We start from the raw sequence: 25,930 nt of genomic DNA, 5'->3' as shown, positions 1-25,930 counted from the left end.
TGCAGTCCATATTTATTGCTTCTCTCTTTAGGCATTTTCTTTAATTGTGAAATATATACATTCCACAGAAAGCAAAATCCTCAGACTACCAGAGACTGAATTGATTTTAAATAAGTAAAGGGAGAAACCAATAGAGATGTTTGGAGTATGAAAAGAGGAAAAAAGCAAAGAAGGTTGGATTACACCTTATGGATGATTCAAAAAACAAGAGACCCACTGAATGAATGAGTATTACAAGTATTGTCCAAGTAAGCTCTGTTGATTCTGATATTTTCTGTTTTTCGACTATAAGTAAGAAAGGTTGGATTGATCATTGTTCTTCTCATGAGCAGAAAATTGACACAAGCTCACAGTTAAATGCCGGCGTGAAAAGTGACAATTCCACTTATTAAAAGCTCTGAGGAGGAGGTTGCAAACACCATGCGCTCACACCTGACCCGGGCAGTTTCTCCAGGCAATGTGAGGAGATATAGTAGTAAAGGGGTGGAGACTTCCAGCCTCTGATCAATTTCTGTTTCGGAGCACTGGCCTGGATGGTCATGTTTTCTTGATAGCTGAGATGCAGCAGAAGCAGAATACGGGGTTGGTGTCCTGCGTGATGGGACAGGTTGGCCTTGAGCAAGGTAATCTCTGAGCTTCAGTCTCCTCACTTGTAAAACCATTTTAATAATTCCTACCAAGGTTGTTTTGATATAAAATAAGCCCCATGTAAAGGTAATTTTTAACTGTAAACACACTACAAATGTAAATTATTTTTAAAATTTTTTAAATATCATATTTGAGGAGGATATATAATCTCCTGAGAATGCTGCAAGCAAAGGGCTTCTTATTTGAATTTTAATTATCTTTCAACTTCCAAATTAGCTCCTCCAATTGATATTAAAATATGATCTTCTTGAATAAATGTGAAAAGCTCAGTTCCACATCAAGATAAAATATAAATTCAATATTTTTTAAATTTCAGTAGATGAGTGCATAAAATATATATCAATGAATAAGAAATGACTTCAGAATTATAAAAATTGAGTTAGAAACTAAGAATTTGCTATGTAGAGGATGGTGTTCAAATAACCTCTGAAGCATGTATTATGGCATAGGGATAATCAGGTATCTATGGAAACTGTCGCATATTAATACTTGAAATAGGCAATAATTTGCTTTATCTGTCCACATGCTGTCATGGGTTAGGTAGTTCTCCAAGGTGTTAGCATCTTCTGACACTTACAATAGTGAAATACAGTTTGCTTTATCACAAGTGCCCTTATCGTGAAGCCAATGATGGTTAAGCTTCAAAGGCCTTCACTCGCAAGCCCCTTCTAAGGCCTTCAGAGGGGCCCTAGCAAGTTTGCAGTTATGATTTTCACAGTTTTTCTTAAAGAGTATTCTCTTACCCCACCCCCAAGTTATTTAAGTCTCAGGACCCACAAAACCTGGATCAATCACTACTGCTATCCCCTTGGAGTAGACAGAATGTTCTTGGAGGGGTGGTGAGGAAACTTACAATGTAAAGGTCTTTTCCACACCACCATTTGCAGTTTTCCAAAAGATAGGTGGTGGTTTTTTTAGCATACTGAAGTAATATTTTAGTAGCTTTTATAAAATATCCTGCCCCCATCACAAATTATAGCGTGCATTTTAAGGGATTTTGAAGTTACTATAGTATAAAATAAATTTTCAGAATTGCGGGCAGTGTCACTGGGAATTGTCCAATAGCTAACAACACCCCAATCTATCTGTGACTTCTAATCTTTCAATGTTAGAATTCTTTCAGCAGAAGAATTTCTGAGAGACTCTTAACTGTATTTATAGACAACTTAATGGCTACATGGACAATAGAGTTAGACGGGCCTGGTTTGGAACACCAGCTTTGCATCTCATTAGCTGTATAAAATTGAGCAAAGAATGTAACTTTATGTGCTTCAGCTTTCTTATCTATTACATTGGAATAATCCAGCCTGCCTCACTGAATCACTGTGACACTTATTTGAAATAAATGCTTGTGGTTTAACTAATTTAGGGACTGACACCAACTGGTACCCTTTCCCCATCCCCCATGTCACTCTTAGTGTCCCCAGAGTTCAAGGTTCTTGCTTCTACAATGGACCTTGTTTTGTGGTTGGGAGTTTCTTGCTCCTGCATTCCCCACAGACTGTGTGTTCTTCAGGATGGTGACATATTTAACTCCCAGCAGCACACTCAGCCTGTCACATGTCAGCATGATTACTGTTTATTGAAGGGAATTGAATAGTCAAACAGAGTCAAGTACGCATGTTCTTTGGGTATGGAGTGGGATGGTAGAGAGATATGTGGTGCAATATTTGCAAATATATGGTCAGAAGAACTTCCAGGGTGTACATAATTTCTAAGGGCCTGATGAATTTTAGAAAGGATTTTTGAGAGTGTTGATAAAATTATAAAATGCCTTCCTTCTCCTCTCACCTCTCCCACGATTAAACAAGAGGACAGCACTGTTCTTGCCCATGGGCCTCGGAGGTGGGTGAAATTCTCTCTTGATAGATCGAAGCTTCTCTTCTAAACCTGGTGAAGCAGCTTCCCATTTATTATAAAGGGCATAGGTCAGAAAACCACCATTGCCACAGCTGTTAGCTCCAGAGGTATGTCGCCTTCTAGATCCACCCTGGCAATATGTGGACAATGGCCACCTTCTGAACAGCCACAAAACTTGTGACTAGACACTGGAGGGCTGCTATTTAAAAATCCATTATCTCCGTAACCGTGGTTGCCAGGAATGAAAAGCAGAAGTAGCTAAAAATGCTCTCCTTTTAACCTTCACGTTTTAAATCTTGCAGGAGTGCATCTAACTGGCAAAACTCAAGCAACATCCAGAGCTGCAAGGATTCTGGGAAATTAAATCATTAGCTTTTCAGCCTCACCTATTCAGGAAGGAATACTCATGGCCTTTTTATTTTTTCAACTGCAACTCCCAGTAAGAAGTTCATTTTACTTGATGATTTAGTACACAAAGGCATACAGGCATATATAAAACAAATGAAATCTTCACAAAAAAACTTACCTTTATAGTTATTACAGTCTGATATTTTCTATTTTCTTCTATTTCATTTTTGCCTGCTGGGTATGATCCACTAAATTTGATTTCAAGCCCACAAATGTGTCACAAACTCCAATTTAAAAAACAGTGCACTGGCTGTGCTCGGAAGAGATGTGGAGGTCTTGGCTACCATGCCCACCACAGTCCTTTATGCCCCATTCCAGCTGGATCTCATCAGTCTCTAGTGTCTCTAGCTAGAGCCATTAGCTTGTAAGTAATTTTGATTCTTCAGGATTCAGGCCCCCAAGAGAAAGCATCCCGGGCACAGGGCATCTGTCCCTCATCCAAGACAGGAGCCAGCAAAGGCTGCCATTCTTGATAATAAAGCTCGGAAGTTAGGGAGGTGGAAAACCCATCAAGGGATAATGGGCCACACAAACGAAGGGTGCTTTGTTGGATAGAGTGCTAGTCTACTCTACAGATAGAGAGACAGCTTTGGAAGCACTTTGTATACACATATTATCAAGAGTATTCAAAAGAGTATTGGCTTGTGTGTCAAGCTTACCAAGTTTTCAAATCTGGTTCTGTCATCTGCATTGTTGAATCTCTTGAGCAAATTTCTTCATTTCTGAGTCAATATACTCAGAACTATAAAACAAGATACTAATTCCCACTTTGTGATATGTCCTTGAATGATATATAGTATCTCTCTGGATTTATTTTCTTAGCTATAAAATATGCTTTTTTGCTCCATTGAGTAGCTGTGAGGATCAAATGGGGTAAGCTAGGTGACAACTGCCACACACAACAGGAGCACTCAGAAGACGTTAGCCCTCCTTCCTAGTCATGTAGCCTAATCAACCATCCTGTCTTTCCATATGTGTTAATTCATTGTATCAATTATCTTTTGCTCTGTAAAAAAGTAACACCAGAATGTAGTGGCTTAAAGCAATCAGCATTTACTTAGCTCACAAATGTGTGTTGCCTGGAGAGTTCTGGTCTGATCAGCTCTGCTGACTCTGGCTGCTGGATGGTATAGGGCAGCCTCACTCACATGCCTAGTATTTTGGAAGACTGTGGACCAGGGCACCTAATTCTTCACCATGTGCCCTCTCATCCTCCAGCAAGCTAGTGCAGGTACGTTCATATAGCTGTCTCACGGTTCCAAGCATTGCAAAAGAAAACATAAGCCCTAACGTACAAACAATTTTGAAGATTCTGCTTATGCCACATTTGCTGTTGTCCCATTGGCCAAGGCAAGTAGCATGACTAAGCCAAGAATCAACATGTAAGGCATTACCCAAAAGGAATTATTATGCACATATGTGCAAGCAATCTACCACATTTAGTAAGTTTGGGTTGTCCATGATTCCCTTCCCAAAACTCTATAGGATACAACTGGACAAAAAACACACGTACCTACAGGCTTATAGGAAAAGGGAGAATTTTATTGTAGATACTGTAGATAGTTGTGACTTGTCAAAGAGGCAAGGGATGGAAGTAAATGCACTAGTATTAGCCTTTTTTTCTGTTTCATGTTAAGGGTTTAAAGTGTAAAAGAAAATAAATGTGGAGAAGGATTTAGCTCCCACTTATGTTAGTGACTCTAGTTGTCATTTTCACATGAGCCACTCCATGAGAGGCTAATTATCATTCCCATTTTACAGATTAAAAAAAAAAAACAAAAAACTGATGCTTATCTCCTTATCCCAGATGGTTTGGGGGAGAAAAAACTGATGCTGAAGGAAGGTCACTCAGCTAGAAAATGTACTGAAACCTAGCCTGTCATACTCCAGAATAAAATTGCTTTCTTCTCACAGGTAGCATAAGACCAGGGTGGCAAATGTGTTGGGCTTCATTCATGTGGTTTCCTAAATGACCGCCAGGAAAGAATATTCATTTTAAATGAACAAAACATTTTCATTCTACCTACAAAACAGGTTTATAAATATAAGCTGGCCCTAAGAGAATATCAAAGTACCCTACTTTGGTTGCCTTGATCATTTAAGAAATACCATTTTTCAGACTCGGGAAGCTATTCCAAAATAGATATTTTGGGTCTTTTTAAGTTTTTTAAATGTTGTCCTATTTCTGGCTTTATTATTATTACCTTGCAAATTGTTTTGTCCTTACAAAGCAAATGAATCAAGGTCTAAGTTTGATCTGTTTCATTGTCTGTATGTGTATGTGTTGCAAATTGATCCCAGCCATGTTGACAACTGGAACATTAAGGTTTAGCAAAACACACATGATGAGAGATGACAGCAGACTGTGGACATATATTTTTCTGTATTGACCTATATACACTGAAATCTCACAGCTACCTCATCAGTTGTTGTGAGGACTAAATGAGATGATTCATGTACAGGGCTTGACACATAGTAAGTGCTCAGTAAGAGTATGGTTGGTAATGGTTTCGTCAAAATGATTGCTATCCTCTCTTGGGCTTTTGCTTTATTATTGAAATAACGTATTCCCTCCTCCTTGTAAGAGTGGTGATTGTATGAGGACGCAAGGGGCTTCTAGGGTTCTATTATGGTCTGCTTCTAGGTAGATTCTGTTTATGAGAGTGGTTTTACTTTATGAAAATTCATAGAGCTGTACACCTGTGATACGTACACTATTCTCTATGTCAATCGTACTTCAAATAAGAAGAGATCCTTCAGTAGCCCCCAATAGCTTTCAAGATGAAGTTGATATTCCCCAGCTTAGTACACAAGCCTCTTTATAATCTGGTCCTTGCCTATCTCCACATCCAACTATTTGAAGCTCCATGAATACATCATCTTTGTCATATCATCATTGCTTCACTCATACAATTTCTTCTACTTAAAACCGTTGTCACTCTTATCCATCTAGCTAAAGTCTACTTGTGCTCCAAAACTCAGCTCACATATCACCTCTTCCAGGAAGCCTTCCCTGAGACTAGACATCCTTAACTGGGCTTGCACTGTCCTTAACCTTCCATCCATCACTGCATTTATCACACTCAGTTATCCTTATTGACTTCCCTGAAGCTCTGTAAGAGTAGTAACCTTTTCTTCAGTAAATTGCATCATTTTGAGAGTTTGAAAAAATATTTAATGAATGATTATCTCAATAGATAAATGAATGATATTATGATGAGCAATGAACCCCTTTTAAAATTGTGATTATAGAGACATGCGAATGAGAAAACACAGAACTGTAAGTTCTGCAGTAATATACAAATAACATTGGGTTCTCTATGTGTATCAATATCATGTTCAGTATCCTTAATTCACACTTAACCCTCTTGTAAGAGGTTCCTTCTCAGCAGGGCTTCTGTAACTGGAAATAATACTTTGACTTATAAATAATCTAAGCAAGAGTACCAAATACAGGTGATGTCTACCTCTATCACCAGGAGCTTGTTATTAACATACAATAATTAACATGACAATGACCACTTGTTAACACAGTAACACACCAGAGATATTCAGCAAGCAAGGGTTTATTGGGCTCCTACTGTATACCAGACTTGTGCTAAACCTAAAGAGGTGTAAGATTCACTAGGCTTTGACTTCAGAGAGCATATTAATAACATCAGTACCTAATGTTATTGAATCCTTTCTATGTGCCAAGTCTTCACAAAAATTATCCCGAATGCCTTTCTTTCATCCATCCCTCATAGCCAATCTGTCACACCATAGCAAAAGTAGATCTAAAAGCCATTCACCTCTCTCCCTGCCACCATGTTCCAAGTCCCTGTCATTTCTCATTGGACACTCAGAATAACCTCATTGGATACTCAGAATAACCTAACGGGTCTGTTTTCATTCTTGCTTTTCTATAAGCCATTCTGCAACCAGAAGTGAGAGTGACCTAAAAAAGAAACAATGAGAAAACACCTCCAATGGCTTTCCACCAGAGTTGGTGAATTCCAACTAGTGGAACCAACACAATATCATCTAGGGCAGCAGTTCCCAACCTTTTTGGCACCAGGGACCGGTTTCTCTAAAGACAATTTTTCCACACACCAGGGTGGAGGGGGATGGTTTGGGAGTGATTCCAGTGCATTACATTTATTGTGCACTTTATTTCTATTATTACATTGTAATATGTAATGAAATAATTATACAAGTCACCATAATGTAGAATCAGTGGGAGCCCTGGGCTTGTTTCCCTGCAACTAGACAGTCCCATCTTGGGGGTGATGAGAGACAGTGATAAATCATCGGGCATTACATTCGCATAAGAAGCATGCAACCTACACCCTCACATGCATGGTTCACCATAGGGTTTGCGCTCCTATGAGAATCTAATGCTGCCACCGATCTGACAGGAGGCAGAGCTCAGGTGGTAATGTGAGCAATGGGGAGTGGCTGTAAATACAGATGAAGCTTTGCCGGCTTGCCCACTGCTTACCTCCTGCTGTGCAGCCCAGTTCCTAACAGGCCGTGGACCAGTACCAGTCCATGGCCCTGGAACTGGGGACTGCTGATCTAGGGAGCAGGCAACTGAGTTAATCCTGCAAAGCTGCATGGATGTAGGAAGATTAGGTTGAAAGCACATGCATAGCTGAGCCAGGGACTATTCAGAAACTCACAAAGTTGTCATTGTCCCTGAAGAAAGGACCCTATAGTTATAATTTAATGCAGAACATAAGATAAATGAACAAAATATATTAGGATACAAAAATTAAGAGGAAAAGACACTGCATCAATAAAGCTCAGAGATAATGACCCTAATAAAATCCTGGTCCCACTACTCACTTGTTGTGTGATCTTAGGCAAGTCCCTAATCTTCTCTGAGCCTCAGTTTCCTTATCTGTTCCCTATTGGCAGGGGTGGAGATGATGCATAAGAAGCAGTCTCTTCCAACTTTGTCCACATCATTACATACATAAGAAGGGTTAAGATTTGCTCTAGGGCTAAATAAAGATGCTGCTCATGGTTAGAGGTGACTGACCTGAAGACTCTGGCAGCCCCAAGAGCTGCACACCCAGGTTACAATCTATTTTTGGCAAATCACTGTGGCCAGGAACACATTTTGGAAGTTCTGAGAAACTCAATACAGGGTCTTCACGTGACAAAATGATGGGAGCTACAAGTGTAGTTAATAATAACAATAGCTACAGTAACAACAGCAATGATAATAACTATACTATGTATATTAGTCAGGGTTCCACAGAGAAACAGAGCGAAGAGAATGTGTAGATAGAGAGAAAAAGAAAGAGAGCTTTATTTTAAGGAATTGGTGCATTCAGTTATGGAGGCTAGCATGTCCAGAATCTGCAATTCAAATTCTACAGCCATCAGACTGGAAACTGAGGAAAGAGCCAACGTTGCAGTTCAAATCAAAATGCCATCTGCTGCAGAATTCCTTTCTGCTTGGGAGAGGTCAGCTTTTTTGTTCTCTATTTAGGCCTCAAACTGATTGGACCACCCATATTATGAAGGACAATCTGCTTTCCTCAAAGTCCATCAATTTAAATGTTAATCTTGTCCAAAATCACCTTCACAGAAACATCCAGAATAACATATAATCTAATATCTGTGCACCATGGCCCAGAGGGTTGACACATAAAGTTAACCTTCACACAGTCCTTAATGACACAATGCTTAGCAGTGTTTTCTGCGTCTTGATAGAAGTAGCGAAACTCCTGTAAAAAGATGTTTTGGCACTCTCTAAAAAGACTTTGAAGTCTTTAAGCCCCAAGACGTGGTTAAGAGAAAGATTTTTTCCAAAGGGGGCTACTTAGCAGTAGATTCAGTGTCTAATGTCTTCTGGGCTCGCAAATGTGTTCTTTATTCCTCACACTTGACTAAATACCTTTCAGGAGACCTCAGCATTTTCCCCAAGTGTTTATCATTTTATTATCAAAGAAAAAAAGTGCCTTCCTCTTTATTTCATAGTGTTAGAATTGTTGCTATATCAGACTGAGACCTCAGCTAAAGAACACCGCTGATGTCCTAAGCATTACTTAAGGTTAAACTGATCGTGGGTTATTCTACATGAGAAGAGCTAATCACTGGAGTAGGGTGGAGAGCCACGGAGGATGTGCATGATGCCACACCATCTATCAAGTAGTCACCTGGGAGCAAAGACTGTTTTTTTCACTGCCATTATTTAAAACTGCCAAGGAATAGTGATGATAAAAAGCAGAATAACTAGCCGGGTGCGGTGGCTCACGCCTGTAATCCCAGCACTTTGGGAGGCCGAGGCGGGCAGATCACGAGGTCAGGAGATCGAGATCCTCCTGGCTAACACGGTGGAACCCCGTCCCTACTAAAAAAAATACCAAAAATTAGCCGGGCATGGTGGTGGGCGCCTGTAGTCCCAGCTACTCAGGAGGCTGAGTCAGGAGAATGGCGTGAACCCGGAAGGCGGAGCTTGCAGTGAGCGGAGATGCGCCACTGCACTCCAGCCTGGGTGACAGAGCGAGACCCCGTCTTAAAAAAAAAAAAAAAAAAAAAAGCAGAATAACTTTTAGTCATTTTTTTATGATTTTAAATTCTCTACAGACCACGGTCCCTCTTATTGCCTGCATCTAGTACAGACCATTCTTCATTCTCTCTCTCCCACCTGCCCATGCCCATGGCGTGTCACTGCCACTAAGCATGTTACAAGAACATATCACACTGTGTTCAATAATCTCACAAGGGAGCTACTATTATTTTACAGATGAGGACAATGAGGTTTGGAGAGGTTAAGTAACTTGCCTGAGTTCCCACAACTAACTTACAGAACCTGAGCTTCTGTCTGTGAAGTGTGGCCTTGGCCTGCCTTATGCATTGGGGTCTCCTGGCACAGAGTGAGCATCTAGCAATGATTGAACAAATCAGGAAAGAGCTTTGTCCCAAAGTTTCCAGTTTGATGTATTTTAGAACTGCTAATAAAGGCATCTGAGAAAATCTTCACTCCTTAAAAACATAAAAAGAAAAAAACCAACAAAATATGAAACCTGAATACCTGAATTTTGTGACTCATTCTTTAAATCACATACCATATCTATGGAGTATAGACTATAGAGTAATGCAGACCATGGCCTGTGAGTTGAGCACTGGGAAGAATTAAAACATATCTGATGGCCACTGCTATTTTCTAATCACCTTTATAAGGAGCATTTTCATAAGGAGCTTTGTCATTTAGTCTAAACAATCCTGGGAGACAGGTATTGTTCTCACTCTGTAGATGAAGAAACCAAAGCTCAAAGGAACAATATAAGTTATCACAGTTACAGAGCAAGCGAGTTGCTGAGCTTAGCCGGGATTCAGCTCAAGCTTGCTTGACACAAGAATACTGCAGTCTTAATATTTCTGAGCAGAACCAAAATTCCTAGGGTCTTAGACCACTAACAAATAGACATGAATGTTATCCAGACTTCCAACCTCCTTGCTGAATCAGTCTGAAGTGAACCTACAGAATATGCCTTCAGGAGCCAATTAAGCAACAGCTTCTGCAATGCTATGCTCACAATTGGCTTTTAGAAACAGTTATGGGTGAAAATTCCATTAAAAACCCTTTAATATATAAACCCAAATGCCAGAGTCAAGATTTTGGCAACAAAAATTTTTAATTTTTGTTCAAATTATTAACAGTTTTCACTGTGTAGCACAATTGCCTTTTCACATATGAAGTCTATTCATTTCCCCTATATTTTCTGGGTAATTCCTTTTTTCTAAGAGTGAAAGCTTTAGCACCAATATACAATTAAAGTTCAAAAACAATGATTAAAATAGAGCAGGCTTGCCAGTAAATTTCACAAACATTTGGGTTGTGGTTACAATGTGCTAGATGCTATCTAATTCTTTTATAAATATTAACTGATTTAATCCCACACCGACCCTATAAAATAGATGTTATTATTATCATCTGCAATTCACACAGGACGCAACTGGTAGAGAGGGGTTCAGCAGGTTGTCCCAAGTCAGAGCTGGAGAGGGGCAGAGGTAGGGTTCAAACCCAGAGCCTAGCTTCAGGATCATGCGCATGATTCCTCTACTATGCTGCCGCTTGCAGTCACTTACTATCACTTCAGGTTCCTTGCTTTGCTTCCCCCCTTTTAGGGTTAGATACTTGATGCTGGTCTGGGTTAGGTATTTGCCTTTGATTCATCTGTTCCTTCTACAAACATGCATCGGCAGCCTTATTGTACCAATTTATTTCCTGCCCTGCCCGTCATTTTTCTGGGACTTCCCTTCTTCCCTCTGCACCTAACCCACCCCACTCTTAACAGTGACCCCCATAATATGCTTATTCTCATGGCCCTGCACCTCAGTCATGTACCTTAGGCAGGAGTCATTGTTTGACCCATGCAGAGTTCTTATTCAGACATGTTGAGACTGAAACTGAACAAGTTTCCTCCAAATGCCTAGACATAAGGTGCAAGGATCCAGAGGTCTTAGTGGCTGAGAAGTGAGAGGGGATGAGGAAGCTAGCCTTCAGGAGAAGCAGAGATCCAAGTTTAAGGGTGTCATGATGAGTCATGGAGACTCTTTTGTTCCCAAAGTCCAGCCTCAGTTTCGCCCTTAGATTCCATAAGTCATCCCAGTTTACTAATGATCAAGCGTGATTTTGCTTCAGGTGAATACTGAGGAAAATATGAGTATCTTGATGACCAAAGGAGTCCAGACAAATACAGCCACTTCTTTTTTTACTAAGCTTATGTTGGGTTCTGGAGGTAGAGAAAACATCTTGGTCTCAAATATTTCACATTCTAGGGAGGATGACAGACATTCAAACAGAAATTGCAAATTTCCTTTTAGCTGAAATAGTCTGTATGGGCTGTTGCTTGGTTAATGGAAAAAGCAAACTAAAATGAAGAACTATGAAAAATTATACATAAACCTTTTATTTGTAACTTAAACATAAAATGATAAATGTATTATCTATTCTTTTGAAATAATGCCAAGCCATTTTTAAAAAAAACTTCTATAAATTTCCATTTTACATTCAAATGATTATCAGAAATCAAATATTCTGATAATATCAAGTTTGAATGTGGGTTCATGGGCATACACATTGCTAGTAAGTAGAGTAGCTATTAGTATGTTGTAAGAACATAACATTACTTAATGAGGTTGAATGTGTGACTCTCATGATGTAGCCTGATGATGTAGACACATACCACAGGTTTATTTATTTTATTTTATTTTCAACTTTTATTTTAGATTCAGGGGTACATGTACAGGTTTGTTACATTGGTATATCATGGGATGCTGAGGTTTGGGGAATGACTGATCTTGTCACCCAGTCAGTGAGCATAGTACCCAACAGGTAGTTTTTCACACGTTTCCCCCTCCATCCTCCCTTTTGGAGTCCCTAGTGTCTATTATTTCCATCTTTGTGCCCATGTGCACTCAATGTTTAATACCATTCTGGATTTCAGCCTTGGCCAAGAAATTATGACTGAATGCTCAAAAGCAATTGCAACAAAAGCAAAAGTTGACAGGTGGGACCTAATTAAAGAGCTTCTATACAGCAAAATAAACTATCAACAGAGTAAAAAATGAAAGAAATCCATTTCTACAGAATGAAAGAAAATATTCACAAACTATCCATCTGACAAAGATCTAATATCCAGAATCTATAAGAATGTAAACAAACCCACAAGCATAAACCAAATAACCCTTTAAAAAGTGGGCAAAGGACATGAACAGACACCTCTCAAAAGAAGACATACGAGAGGCCAACAAACCTATGAAAAAATGCTCAGCATCACTAATCACCACAGAAATGCAATACAAAACCACAATGAGACACTATCTCACACCAGTAAGAATGGCTATTATTAAAAAGTGAAAACATAATAGATGCTGGTGAAGCTGTGCAGAAAAGGGAATGCTTATATATTGTCATAGATTGTTGGTAGAAATGTAAGTTAGTTCAACTACTGTGGAAAGCATTTTTTTAGTGTTGATCTATTGTTTCTTACAGAGACCATAGCCAAAGTGCATCAGTTAATATTTCTAGTTCCTTAAAATGTACTGAGAATTTAAAAGTACTTTCAAAATTATCAGAGTGACTTCCAGATTTTTATAATTTTTTTCACAGATGTTTACAGCTATCTTGCCGACATCTAATTTAGTGTCATTGTTTTAGCTGCTCAACATTACAAAGTCTTCCCAAAGTATTTGATTTCGTTATCATGCAAAGGGCATCTCTCTTTTCCTATTTACTTAGTCTTTTATTTAATATTTAATTAAATCACATAAATACACTAACAGATAAAACTAACATAGCTGGGTTTGAGGACAAGCTCAGTGATTTCTGTTCAGCATGGGGCTACAGATAGAATAGAAGCTGTAGGTATTTATAAATCTGTTTACCATCTGGGAACCTTTCACCCTGCAGTGGCCTGATCCACTGACATGTGTAAGAGAGTGATTGAAGAGAGTGGGTTAGTCCAGTAAGTCAATTAAGACAGAGAGTTGATTAAATGGATGTCAGCCAAGAGAGCGTTTACCACACTAAGGTGGTACAGGTGATGATTTAAAGGTTGATGCAGGTTTCAGTGAGGCAGAAGGATGCAGGTCTACATGACGTATGAGGACTTGGGGGAACTTCATGGAGGTAGTGTCACTTCAGCAGACCAGTTAGAGAAGGCATCCCAGGTACAGATCTAGCATGATCAAAGGAATGTATGACCCATCTGAGTAACCTCACAGTCTAAAACATCGGGGTGGAAAGCCTTTATTTTAGTGATAAGCATGTCTTATTTCTTATTTCTAGAATTTCTTATTTCTAGTTTTTAGTCTCCATAGATCTTTCTGACACTTGGTCTCTGTCTTGCTCTGAGTGTGGATGATAAACCATGCAGAAGCCCAGCTTTTCCTCCTTTCTGTTCTCAGCTATCTAAAACCTTCCCAGGGTCTCACCTGCTGCTGATAGAACAGCCAATCAATCCTAAGTAACTGAATTGCCTTCCCACATCTCTAGCATGGGCCTGCTCCTGACTTACTGTTGTAGTATTCATCAAACTACTGCTGGACCTCTCTGATACCATGACTATCATCTCTCCCCCTCTCCTGTCATCTTGGGGACTAAACCCCCCATGAAATAGAGGATCATGTCTGCCTTGTTCAACTCTAAATTTATAGCGTCTAATACAGTACATTGTCTTAAGTAGGATCTCAATAAAAAACTTGTTGAATACATAAATGATTTAATTTAATAAAAGGCAGCATACAATAGCCTCAGTATTGACTGTTCCCCTGTGTCTAAAACATCCTTCCCTAGCTCTCCACAGGTCTAGCTCCTTCTGTCCTTCAGGTACCAGTTAAACATCACTTCCTTGAAAATTTCTTCATTGACCATTTTGCTAAAGCAGCCACAAACTCCCCTTAAACTTCACTACAGGGTTTGTTTGCTGCTTTTAGAACAATGGTTCTGCAAAAGTGAACACCATGTCTGTTTTTCTTTTCTGCTGATTCTTCCTGCCAAGCACTAAGCCACCTACTCCTGGACTTAGTAAATAAATGATTAAATGGGTGAACTATGATCCAAGTTTCAGAAAAAAAAAAAAAGAAAGAAAGAAAAACACGGGCTTGGGTCTTCACTATGCACTTACCAAATGCGTGACTCTGAGTTGCCTGATCTACTTAAACTCTTTGATTTTCAATATCTTCATATGTATAATGGAATGAAAATAGCATCATATTCCCTCTTATGATTAATGTGAGGTTTCAATTAGACAATAAATAGGAAGCACTTGGTGTGCTACGTAATGTGTGATCAACAACAATCAGATATTTTTTATAACTCCAGAACAAGTCTCTCCCCAGTGCCTGGACCTTGGCTCCAGTTAATGCCACTTTGCCTGCAGTGGAGAGAAAGAGATTAATAAGAAGTCTCTCTATTTGTGAGAGGCTGAAAGTGGCAAGCTCTTCCTGAAGCTGTTCAGAAACACTGCTGCTATGTGTAAGCCCAAAAGTGCTGTCTGATTCACAGGGCTGCCCTGATACCTTTATCTTCACTGCTATAAGCATTTGCATAAAATAAAGATCCTGAATCCCTCACTGTTTTCACCTTGACTTCCCCTCAGGGTGCACTGTAGCAATTGATGCCTGTAAAACCATTTTGACGACTTGAATAGAGTATGTTATGTGAGATGAGAGGGGAATCCAGACAGGAGCCACTAATGGACTTTGAATCAATCCAGGGTCTCTTTTCATGCAAATGGAAAAACTCAGGGAGAAAAAGATGTGCAGAATGTGAGCACAAAGGCCACCCAGGGCCACAGTCTGGCTCCAGGAGAGAAGCTGGTACTTCTGATTCCCAAAGCCAGAAAAGGATATATTGCGCCCCAGCAGGAGTTGGGAATCGTATTAAAGAGCAAACTTTCCTATTTTATTTCAGAGTGTGTTTTCAGGGAATTTAAATGATGTTTCTCAGGCAGTGAACAAATGTGAGGGAAACAAAAGTGTTGAAAATGGGCTTTTATTAGCAGACTCCAGGCAAACTCCCATGTCTTGCAGAAAATGCTTTACAAAGGGAGAAGCTGGGATGATTGCCAGTAGCACAACTGGCTGGAGGCTGGCAAGCCTGGGTGCTTGAGAATTTTACCAGTAAAATTTTGTTTTCAAAGTATCCCATGAAAGCATCGATGACTTGAGGATCTAACGAGTGTTGCCACTTAAAGACTATTTAATAATTTTGCTTTCTTTTTAGAGACAGAGTCTCACTCTGTTGCCCAGGCTGGAGTACGGTGGCATGATCATAGCTCGCTGCAGCCTTGGACTCCTGGGCTCAAATGATCCTAGAAACTATTTACCCAGTGTTCTCTACCAGGAACATTACTGGTCACTGCAGAAAATGCATCCATGAGCTGGATACAGCCCCTGCCTTTTGTATGTTCACAAGTTTGCTCGAGAAATATTTACTTAGAACCTGCTACTCTCAAGCACTGAGGAAGTTGCTGAGGATCCTGAGTGAACAAAGAAGACAGAATCACTGTCTTCAAAGCATCTGTAGTCTTGTTAGGGGAACCAGACAACTAAACATGTGTGATGAGCATTACAAGAAGGGAAGTCGAAGGATAAAAAGATTCTGTGTTGCAGGGCAACAGTACATAGACCTCTCAAGGGAAACAACATTAAGCAACTTTAAAGCAGAACTATGAAGGATGATTCGGAGCTGTGAACAACTGGGGAGAGATTTATGAAGACTCAGAGTTAAGAAAGTGATTGGACAGTAGCTCACACCTGTAATTCCAGCGCTTTGGGAGACCGAGGTGGGTGGATCACTTGAGGTCAGGAGTCCAAGACTAGCCTGGCCAGCATGATGAAACCCCATCTCTACTAAAAATACAAAAAATTAGCCAGGAGTGGTGGCAGGCACCTGTAATCCCAGCTACTCAGAAGGCTGAGGCAGGAGAATTGCTTGAACTCAGAGGCAGAGGTTGCAGTGAACCAAGATCTCACCACTGCATTCCAGCCTGGGTGACAGAGTGAGACTCCGTCTCAAAAAAATAAATAAGAAAGAAAGTGATTGGAGATTTTAAGGAAGTAAAAGGCCTCCTTTGTGCTTTTTGCCAAAAATGAGAGGGAAGGGAAAGAGTGACTGGAATCCCAAACAGTGGTCAGTAGGTATTATAAGGGGTTTGGAATTTCTCCTAAGAACAGCAGGGTTTAAATTCGGTAAGTGGCATAATAGAGACTAAGAGGTATGTTAAAACCAAAACTAAGTCAGGCAATCTATGGGATTGGCCTGCCTATGAGAATACAGATTCATATCCTCCAAGAAGACACCGGACATATGATCATATATGATCACCACAGCCTTCCCATTTCACATTCATTTACTCCTGGGCCATTGTCCCATCCCAGATTTCTTCACTGATAGAATCTCCCCTTTCCCCTGCTTGAATTTTCGCCTGTTTGTATTCAATCTACTTTAGTGTTGTTGCTGTATCTTCTGGCACTAGCCCATCCATGCTCTGTTTTCATTGCAAGACAATGTAGTTGTCCTATCCACTCCCATTCTGACCATTTCCAGGCTCTTTTTCTGATTGTATCGTTCTCGCCTGTGCCTAGGTGGCTGCAGAAACCCTCTTGCTCTGTGCAACCTAAAGTAAGACATGCTGAAATCATAAGGTCAAGCAAGAACCTGGATTTGCTTCATAATGATAGCCCAAGGATGAGTAATAAATAGGTTTCATTTCCTTTGTTAATTCCATTCAATTAGTGATGCCTGCCAGTGCTGTTTTTGGAGGCTGAGCAAGAGCCAGTGTTCAAGTCAGTTAATGATGTCTACATGGACAGAAGTAAGAAAGTTAAGCAGTACATGCTTGGGTCATTTTTCTTTCCCAGTACAGAGTAAATATTAATACCTGCCTATGGGAAGTCTATTCAGGTAGATCCAAGTTTCCATCCTTTACAAGTCCAGAAACCCAGGAGTCCTCTTGATACCCCTCTTTCCCTCTTTCACAGTCCCAATTCCTACAAGTCTCCCTCCCATGTGCCCATGTTTCTCCATCTCCACTGCCATGAATTTGGTCTAAGTTTCCTTCATCTCCTGCCTGGATGATTACATTAACCATTTAATTCCTTTCATTCTTCCTTCCCTCTATATTAACCATTTCATTGAATCTACTCTTTTCTGTATTTCAGTTGGAATGATGTTGAAAAAATCTAAATGTGATCATTTCTCTGATCTCCAAGCCAAACACTTTAGTTGCTTCTGGTAACTCTCGAGATAAAGACCCAGCAAGGCCCAGCATGTCTCCATACCCTCACGCCATTCTACTCCACTGCACTTGGCTGGATGCTAGCCATGATCCTTCTTTTGGTTTCTCAAACATGCTGTGCCCTCTTCAATCAGGCCTTTGCACATACTGCTCTCTTCTGTTAGAATGGTATTCCACAACCATTAGCACACACATAAACACATTTGTACATGCTTGCATACACACCCTTCAATTAACTGTTCATCTAAGTTAATCCTTTCACTCTGGACTCTCAATGAACCATTTGTGTCTCTTTCACATAACTTGTTACAGATGTAATTGTATAATTATTACTATGCTTATTTGATTACTACCTCAACTATCCTGCCAGACCATGCAGCCTTCATGTCTTGCTTGGTCTGTTCACCAATGTTCTCTGTCTATTGCTGTGCTTGGCACTAGAAACAGTTACAGGAATTATGAGTCACAGCTTTATAGCTACTTTATTTTCTGTTAAATGTTACACTAAGGTAAATTTTCAATAATGAGGAAGATTAAATGAAGAATGTGTAAATTGGGTATCTATACTCACCCATTTTTCCTGTAACCGAGAAAACCATATGAACATTTCTGGTGGCAAAGTCAACATTGTAATTACTAAATCAAAGGTAGACAATTCCAATGTCTTCCATAAGACAGTTTCAAACCTTCCATAAATCTATTCAAATAGAGAGCATGTTAATACATGTCAATATATACTTTAATATAGTTTAATATTTTAAAAACCGGTAATACAATAAGGGTTTAATTTTCAACTGTACAATATTATATATTCTCTCACTTCACAATTATTACTTGTAGAACAGTGGACTGAAAAGACAAGGATCAGTTAAATCAAGTTCGTAATTACAGAAATCCTACAACAAATATATATTGAGAATAACACCTATATAAACCAGGTGTTATTCTAGGTGCTGGGATTATTGTACTGAACAAAAGAGACAAAAGGCATATCATCATAAAGCTTATATTTAAGTGAAATAGATAGACAATAAACAAGATAAGTTAATAAAATTTACAGAAAATTAAAAAATATTGAGTCCTAAGAAAGAAAAAATAAATAAAACAGGAAAGGAGTGTGATATGGTTTGGCTGTTTCCCCACCCAAATCTCACCTTGAATTGTAATAATCCCCACATGTCAAGGGCAGGGCCAGGTGGAAATAACTAAATCATAGGGGCAGTTTCCCCCATACTGTTCTCCTGTTAGTGAATAAGTCTCGTGAGATCTGATGGTTCTATAAACATGAATTCCCCTGCACAAGCCTCTCTTGCCTGCTGCCATGGAAGATGTCCTTTTGCTCTTCCTTTGTCTTCTGCCATGATTGTGAGAGCTCCCAGCCAGTGGAACTGTGAATCCATTAAACCTCTTTCCTTTATTATTACCCAGTCTCAGATATGTCTTCATTAGCAGCGTGAGAAGAGGCTAATGCAGAGCACATGAAATGAGAGGCCAGGAGCATGTGACCACTGAGATATGGGCATAAGGGGAGGTCTCCATGAGAGGGTAACTTTTGTATAAAGACCTCAAGAAAGTGGGATGCATTCATTATTGCTTATTCATTCAATTTTCTACAATTATTTACAAACTGGGCTGTTTTAATGTCTGAAACTCTCTCTTTTTACTACCCACTTGCTTATAAAGCATCATTTATGAACAAATAGATTTATTCACATATTTTTTGTGGGCGTTGGGGTATGTCCTGGGTACTCCCAAGGGATTATGTTGCTCACTAAGCATCACTTTTCCCACATGTCATAACCCAAAGACATCCAGGAGAATGGTGCAAGCTATTGGTAGATCTACCATTCTGGGGTCTGGAGGACGGTGGCCCTCTTCTCACAGCTCCACTAGATGGTGCCCCAGTAGGGACTCTGTGTTGGGCCTCTGACCCCACATTTCCCTTCTGCACTGCCCTAGCAGAGGTTCTCCATGAATGCCCCATCCCTGTAACAAACTTCTGTCTGAGCATCCAGGTATTTCCATACATCTTCTGAAATCCAGAAGGCAGAGGTTCCCAAACCCCAATTCTTAAGTTCTATGTACTCGCAGGCTCAACACCATGTGGAAGCTGCCAAGACTTGGGGCTTGCACCCTCTGAAACCACGTCCTGAGCTCTACATTGACCCCTTTCAGCCACATCTAGAGCTGCTGGGACACAGGGCACCAAGTCCCTAGGCTGCACACAGTATAGGGACCCTGGGCCTGGCCCATTAAACCATTTTTTCCTAGGCCTCTGGGTCTGTGATGGGAGGAGCTGCCATGAAGACCTGTGACATGCCCTGGAGACATTTTCCCCATTGTCTTGGGGATTAACATTCAGCTCCTCGTTACTTATGCAAATTTCTGCAGGCAGCTTGAATTTCTCCTCAGAAAATTGGTTTTTCTTTTCTATCACATCGTCAAGCTGCAAATTTTCCAAACTTTTATGCTCTGCTTCCCTTATAAAATTGAATGCCTTCAACAGCACCCAAGTCATCTCTTGAATGCTTTTCTGCTTAAAAATTTCTTCCCTCAGATACCCTAAATCATTTCTCTCGAGTTCAAATTTCCACAAATCTCTAGGACAGCAGCAAAATGCCACCAGTCTCTTTGCTAAAACACAACAAGAGTCACCTTTGCTACAGTTCCCAACAAGTTCCTCATCTCCATCTGAGACCATCTCAGCTAGGACCTTACTGTCCCTGTCATTATCAGCATTTTGGTCAAAGCCATTCAACAAGTCTCTAGGGAGTTCCAAACTTTCCCACATTTTCCTGTCTTCTTCTGAGCCCTCTAGACTGTTCCAACCTCTGCCTGTTACCCAGTTCCAAAGTTGCTTCCACATTTTGGGGTATCTTTTCAGCAACGCCCCACTCCCAGTACCAATTTATTGTATTCGTCTGTTTTCATGCTACTAGTAAAGATATACCCGAGACTGGGTAATTTATACAGGAAAAAGGGTTTAATTGGACTTACAGTTCCACATGGCTGGGGAAGCCTCACAATCATGGCAGAAAGCAAAGAGGAGCACATCCCATCTTACATGAATGGCAGCAGGCAAAGAGAGAATGAGAGCCAAGTGAAAGGATTTTTCCTTATCAAACCATCAAATCTAGTGAGACTTATTCACTACCATGAGAATAGTAAGGAAGAAACTACCCCTGTGATTCAATTATCTCCCACCAGGTCCCTCCCACAACACGTGGGAATTATGGGAGTACAATTTAAGATGAGATTTGCCAAACCATACCACAAGGCATTATTCTGGGCCTTGGATACAAAAAGATGAACTCAAAGAGCTCTGAGTTTACCAACTGGTATATAAGCAAACAGGTGCCATGTGGTGTAATAAATGCTGTGAGAAAGATCTGAGCAAAGGGACATGCTTTTGGAGGTAGTGACTAATCCCCTTCACCACGGAAATGAGATTTACCCTAAAATTTGAAGATGAGTAGGAGTCCATGTGCAAACCACAGGAAATGACAATGGAGAAAGGATATTTAAGGACAGAAGAAGAGTAGCACGCGTTGTAGTGACCTGTGCTCAGTTTAACACAATAAATATCCCATGATCTTCTGCTCAGAATAGAGGATGTGAGGATAGACAAGACTATCCCTCATTACAGGATCCTACAGTGTGTCAGGGGTGGGAGAAGAAAACAAGGGTTAGCCAAGGAGAGCTGGACTTTTCCATTCAAAGATACAAATCTAGTTCCACAGATTTTTTTGTTTGTTTGTTTGTTTGTTTTTTTGAGGCAAGGTCTTTCTCTGTTGACCAGGCTGGAGTGCCGTGGCACAAACACAGCTTACTGCAGTCTCGACCTCCCTGGTTCAAACGATCCTCTCACCTCAGCCTCCCAAGTATCTGGGACTATAGGCACATGCCACCATGCCTGGCTAATTTTTAAATTTTTGGTAGCGATGAGGTCTTGACATGTTGCCCAAGCTAGTCTCAAACTCCTGTGCTCAAGCATTCTTCCCAGCTCAGCCTCCCAAAGTGCTGGGATTACAGGCCTGAGCAACCACACTCGGCCTGGCTCCACACATTTAACTTCAGATGAGTTGCATTTAATAACTGCTTCCCTAGGCATTTCTTTGCATCAGAAAATCTGATGCAGAGTCCATGTGTCTGAAAAGCAGCTGAGTTCCACAAAAGGAAACCCACTATGGGTCATCTTAGATTGCAGTTGTAAAGTTTCTTAATTTTTCATTTAAAAAATGTTTTTAGTTTGCATAATGTATGGTAGCAACAATTTTTGGCACCATTTGACATATTTCCATTGATTTCTTTTAACTGCACTATTCTGTTTTATTTTTATTTGTTTGCATTAAGGATTCAATTAAGTAATCATTGAGTATCATGTGTATGTTTTGTTTAACTGTAGACATAATTGTGCACCACTAATTGCAGTGGTAATTACATTTTCAATTTCCGAAAATGGGGCTTGGAGGGATTTTTTTAGGAACAGCTTTCTGATAAGGTGAAGGGAAAGCTTCCAACTGGCTCTGGGGTCTGATAGACTAGATACTGGCCCTTCTTTGCTGTATAACCTTGAGAAACTACTTCTCCGAGACTTCATTTTGTCATTTGTTAATCTACAATGAGTTATTTCTGCCATGGAGTTATGCTGAATGTTATATGAAATTATATATGAAGCTCTTAACTCAGTCCCTGGCCCACAGTAGTTGCTTCAGAGCCAACTAGATGGTAGCTCTGAAGTAAGAATGCATATCTTTCCATGCCATTCTGGGAGCCTGTCAGTCTCTACCTATAAAGTCTCCCTCTAGAATCTTGGCTGTCTTACTCTCTATGTATCTATATATCTCCCATATGTAGAACTGAGCTGACATGTAGTATGTTCTCAATAAATATTTGTTAGATGAATAAATAAATAAATATAATGTTTGAACCCTCACCCATTTTTCAGGAACCCTCCTTAGAAACTCGTCCCTCATCTTCCTTAATGAACAATGGTTCTTTCCTCCTCAGAGGCTTTGTTGCATACTGTTAGCTCCAATCATAGGAATATCCCACGTGCTGCCTTAATTTATAATTTTCTAAGAGCCATGTGGATCAGATAAGAAGTGATTAGAATACATTTTGTAGGAAGTGCAGTTGTTAGAGCTATTTTGGGAATCAGGAGAATTTAGTTTCAATTCTTTGCTATTTATGATCTAGGTGCTCATGTTGCTAGGTAATCAGTTTACTATAACCATGTGTTTGTTTTATTTGGAAAATAATCTGTTTTATGGAGCTACAGTAAAGGTTGAGTATAATAAAGTGCTTAGTAGTGCTTGCCACAGGATAGGCCAGAATTTCTCAATCCTACCTGAGTATCCCAAAAACCTAAGGAGTTTTTAAAAACTCCACCTGCTTGACCATTTTTCTCAGAGTCCAATTCAGTAGGTGTGGGTGGGGTCAGGGCAGCTGCACTTTTATGAACCTTCAAGACATTCTGATGAATGGTCAGATCACAGAATCCATGGGATAGCCTTATAAATATGTCCATGGACTTGAATTTCAGGGAGGAACATCTTCTTAACTAGGTCCTGTGAATGAATACCTTTTTTGTGTCTCTCTTCAGCTCCCATTTCTTCCCTACACTTGGATCATTTTATGTGCTGCATCACCACCTTTTTATCTCCTGTGCCATTCTCTTCCTAACATAAGTTCTTTCGTTTTTCTCACTCTGGTTATTAAAACATCACTGTAATACAACACTAGTGTAAGGATGGTTTGCAATCAAACACTTTTACAAACTGACCTTGGGGTCCTGGAGTGTGTGTGGATTGTGTATTACAGCTCTATCGCTTACAAGTGCAGATGCAGTGGCATTTTAATTAAACATCCCCAGCCATTGACAGAGCACTAGTGCCCCTCACAGCTGTAATTAGCACCTACTCCCACCCAGCAGCAATTGAGAGAGCAGGGCCACAAGTACCTGGGAAGTTGACAAATAGCACAAATGAACACAAAATGGACATGATGTTGGGGCACTTGCAGAAAGCATGCCTCTTAGTCCCGTGATGGGATAGCACTCAAGAGAAGAAAGGGCTTCATCATATGTCATTCAATGGGCACTTCATTAATAAAACCTTTTGCATGAGAGACAGAGTTAAGTAGAGGTGAGAGGAGGGAGAAGGATTTGATGCCAGACCCCTCACATATTTTATTGCATTGAATTCTCACAGCAACTCTTTGAAGTAGATGATATTATTGCTATTAATATCTGCCAAATTAGGGAACTAAGGCACAGAAAGATGAGGTAGTTTACCTAATGGATATCCAATGATAGAGTTGGAATCTACACTTCTTCATCAGACTCAATCCAAGACTTTTCCCATCTCACCAAGAATCCCAGCAAGGAATAACAAGGGAAAGGACCGCACCCTGCAACTGCTGCTTGATTAACTGTTCAGGTTGTGCAAGTAACTTAATCTCTCCTGGACTCAGTCTGTCCATTATATGAAAATGATTATTTCTGCAAGCTGATTGTCAGGGTTTCGAGAGAAACACATGAAAGAATGAATGGTGACAAGGCTTAATACCCATAAATAACTACAAAGATATGAGGAACTGTGATGATTAGAACGTGCCTGTCTTAAACTGTTTGACACTATAGTAAACCATAGACCAAGAAAAATTTTATCTCTCTATAGTGATATGCCTCAACTAGATACTTCCACATGACCTATTATTGTCATATCAATGATAATTACCCTATTTTCTATTATTCAACTAAAAGTATTAAACTTCATCTATCACAGTAAACCACATAACCAAGTAAACCATGTGTCAGAAGCCAGCCTCTTGCCTAGTTTCCACAACACAAAGACATTTTAGAATTTAATTCATGTTGCTAGTTAACCCATTACTTTCCTTTTGTCTACAGTGGTGATCACAATAGAAATATTATTGTTTGGTGTTAGGAACCCACTTTCAGGCTGCGTGCGTCTCACTTCCTCTCATCTTTGATAAAGAGCTAGTGCCTTGTAAGCCTGGTTTCTTTTGTATGTTCCCTGTTTCTGTAAGTGTAGCTCACTCTCCCAGGCAACCAAACTCAAAACTAGCTATCATGGTGGGCACACCCTCTTTCTTTCCTGACATCTCGGTTGCCAGTTCTGTGAATCTTATCTCACCTGGACACTCCAGGAGCTTCCCCCACCTGGTCCCTCTGCCTCCAGCCTTGGCTTCTCCCCAGAACACATTCTCCAAATCCCAGCCAAAGTGATCTTTTAAATCATAAATCCACTTACGTCACTCTGCTGCTTAATGCCATTTAGTGGCTTTCAGTTGTAGTTGGAATTAAATGCAAACATCGTATGCTCACCTGCAAGATCTAGCTACACCTCCAACCTCATTGCTATCACCACCCTCCAGCCACACCATTGCTCATTTCTGCCTCAGGATATTTGTAGTTATTATTTTTAATTCCTGGATTTCTCATTGCACTACACAGGACAGACTCCTTCCAAATTTTCAGGTCTCAATTTTAAATATCAGTTCCTTGGTAAGGCCATTCTTAATCCCTGATATGCATCGCTGTCATCAACCATTGTACTCTCTCATCATGACCTGTTTTTGCATGGCATTCATCACATTTTGTAAATGTGTGTAGGTATCTTTGGGTATGTAATACTTAATGTATCTTCCTTATTAGAATGTAAGCTCCACCAGAGTCAGAACCACATCCATTTGGTTCACCACTATATATCCAACACCCAGCAGAGGGCCTGGCAAATAATAAGTACTCAATAAATATTTGTCGTATTCATAGAATGGTATGAAATTAGCAATTCCAAAGGGAGTTCATCCAAAAGCCCCATGACTTCTCCACCCTCCACCCTCCCATCTGAGACTCGCTGGTCAGCCTAACAGGACCATCCCTCTTCATTTGTTCCAGGAGCGGCTCGTGCTTTCTGTGCTCCCCCGGTTTGTTGTCCTGGAAATGATCAACGACATGACCAATGTGGAAGATGAGCACCTGCAGCACCAGTTCCATCGGATCTACATCCATCGCTATGAGAACGTCAGGTGAGAAACACAACACCCTTGCCCCGGCTCTCCGCATGATCCATGTGTGTTTGGGTGCTCTCATTGCACTTCCGTGACTTCTGTCTGCTTGAATGTCAGCACCTTTCCTCATCTGGTTGATTAATTCATTACCTAGTGATTATTCATCAGAGAGTTCTACATTTCCAAATTAAGGCTGGAGAAGAATGTCACAGATAAAATTATATTTGCTGGTT

The 25,930-nt window shown here is 40.2% G+C and overlaps 1 protein-coding gene across 3 annotated transcripts in view; it reads left to right on the top strand.

Moving 5' to 3' along the window:
• The window catches only part of ADCY8 (adenylate cyclase 8), a 260,945-nt gene that overhangs the window by 62,608 nt on the left and 172,407 nt on the right, over positions 1 to 25,930 (top strand). For all 3 annotated transcript variants that reach the window (XM_004047533.5, XM_019031861.4, XM_019031860.4), the window contains exon 3: positions 25,585 to 25,715. In XM_004047533.5, the coding sequence (XP_004047581.1) occupies positions 25,585 to 25,715 (131 nt within the window). The remainder of the gene's footprint in view (positions 1 to 25,584; positions 25,716 to 25,930) is intronic.

The sequence above is a fragment of the Gorilla gorilla genome, chromosome 7 (genome assembly GCF_029281585.2).
Source record: "Gorilla gorilla gorilla isolate KB3781 chromosome 7, NHGRI_mGorGor1-v2.1_pri, whole genome shotgun sequence".
NCBI lineage: Eukaryota > Metazoa > Chordata > Mammalia > Primates > Hominidae > Gorilla > Gorilla gorilla.
This window is presented reverse-complemented; position numbering and strand designations above follow the sequence as displayed.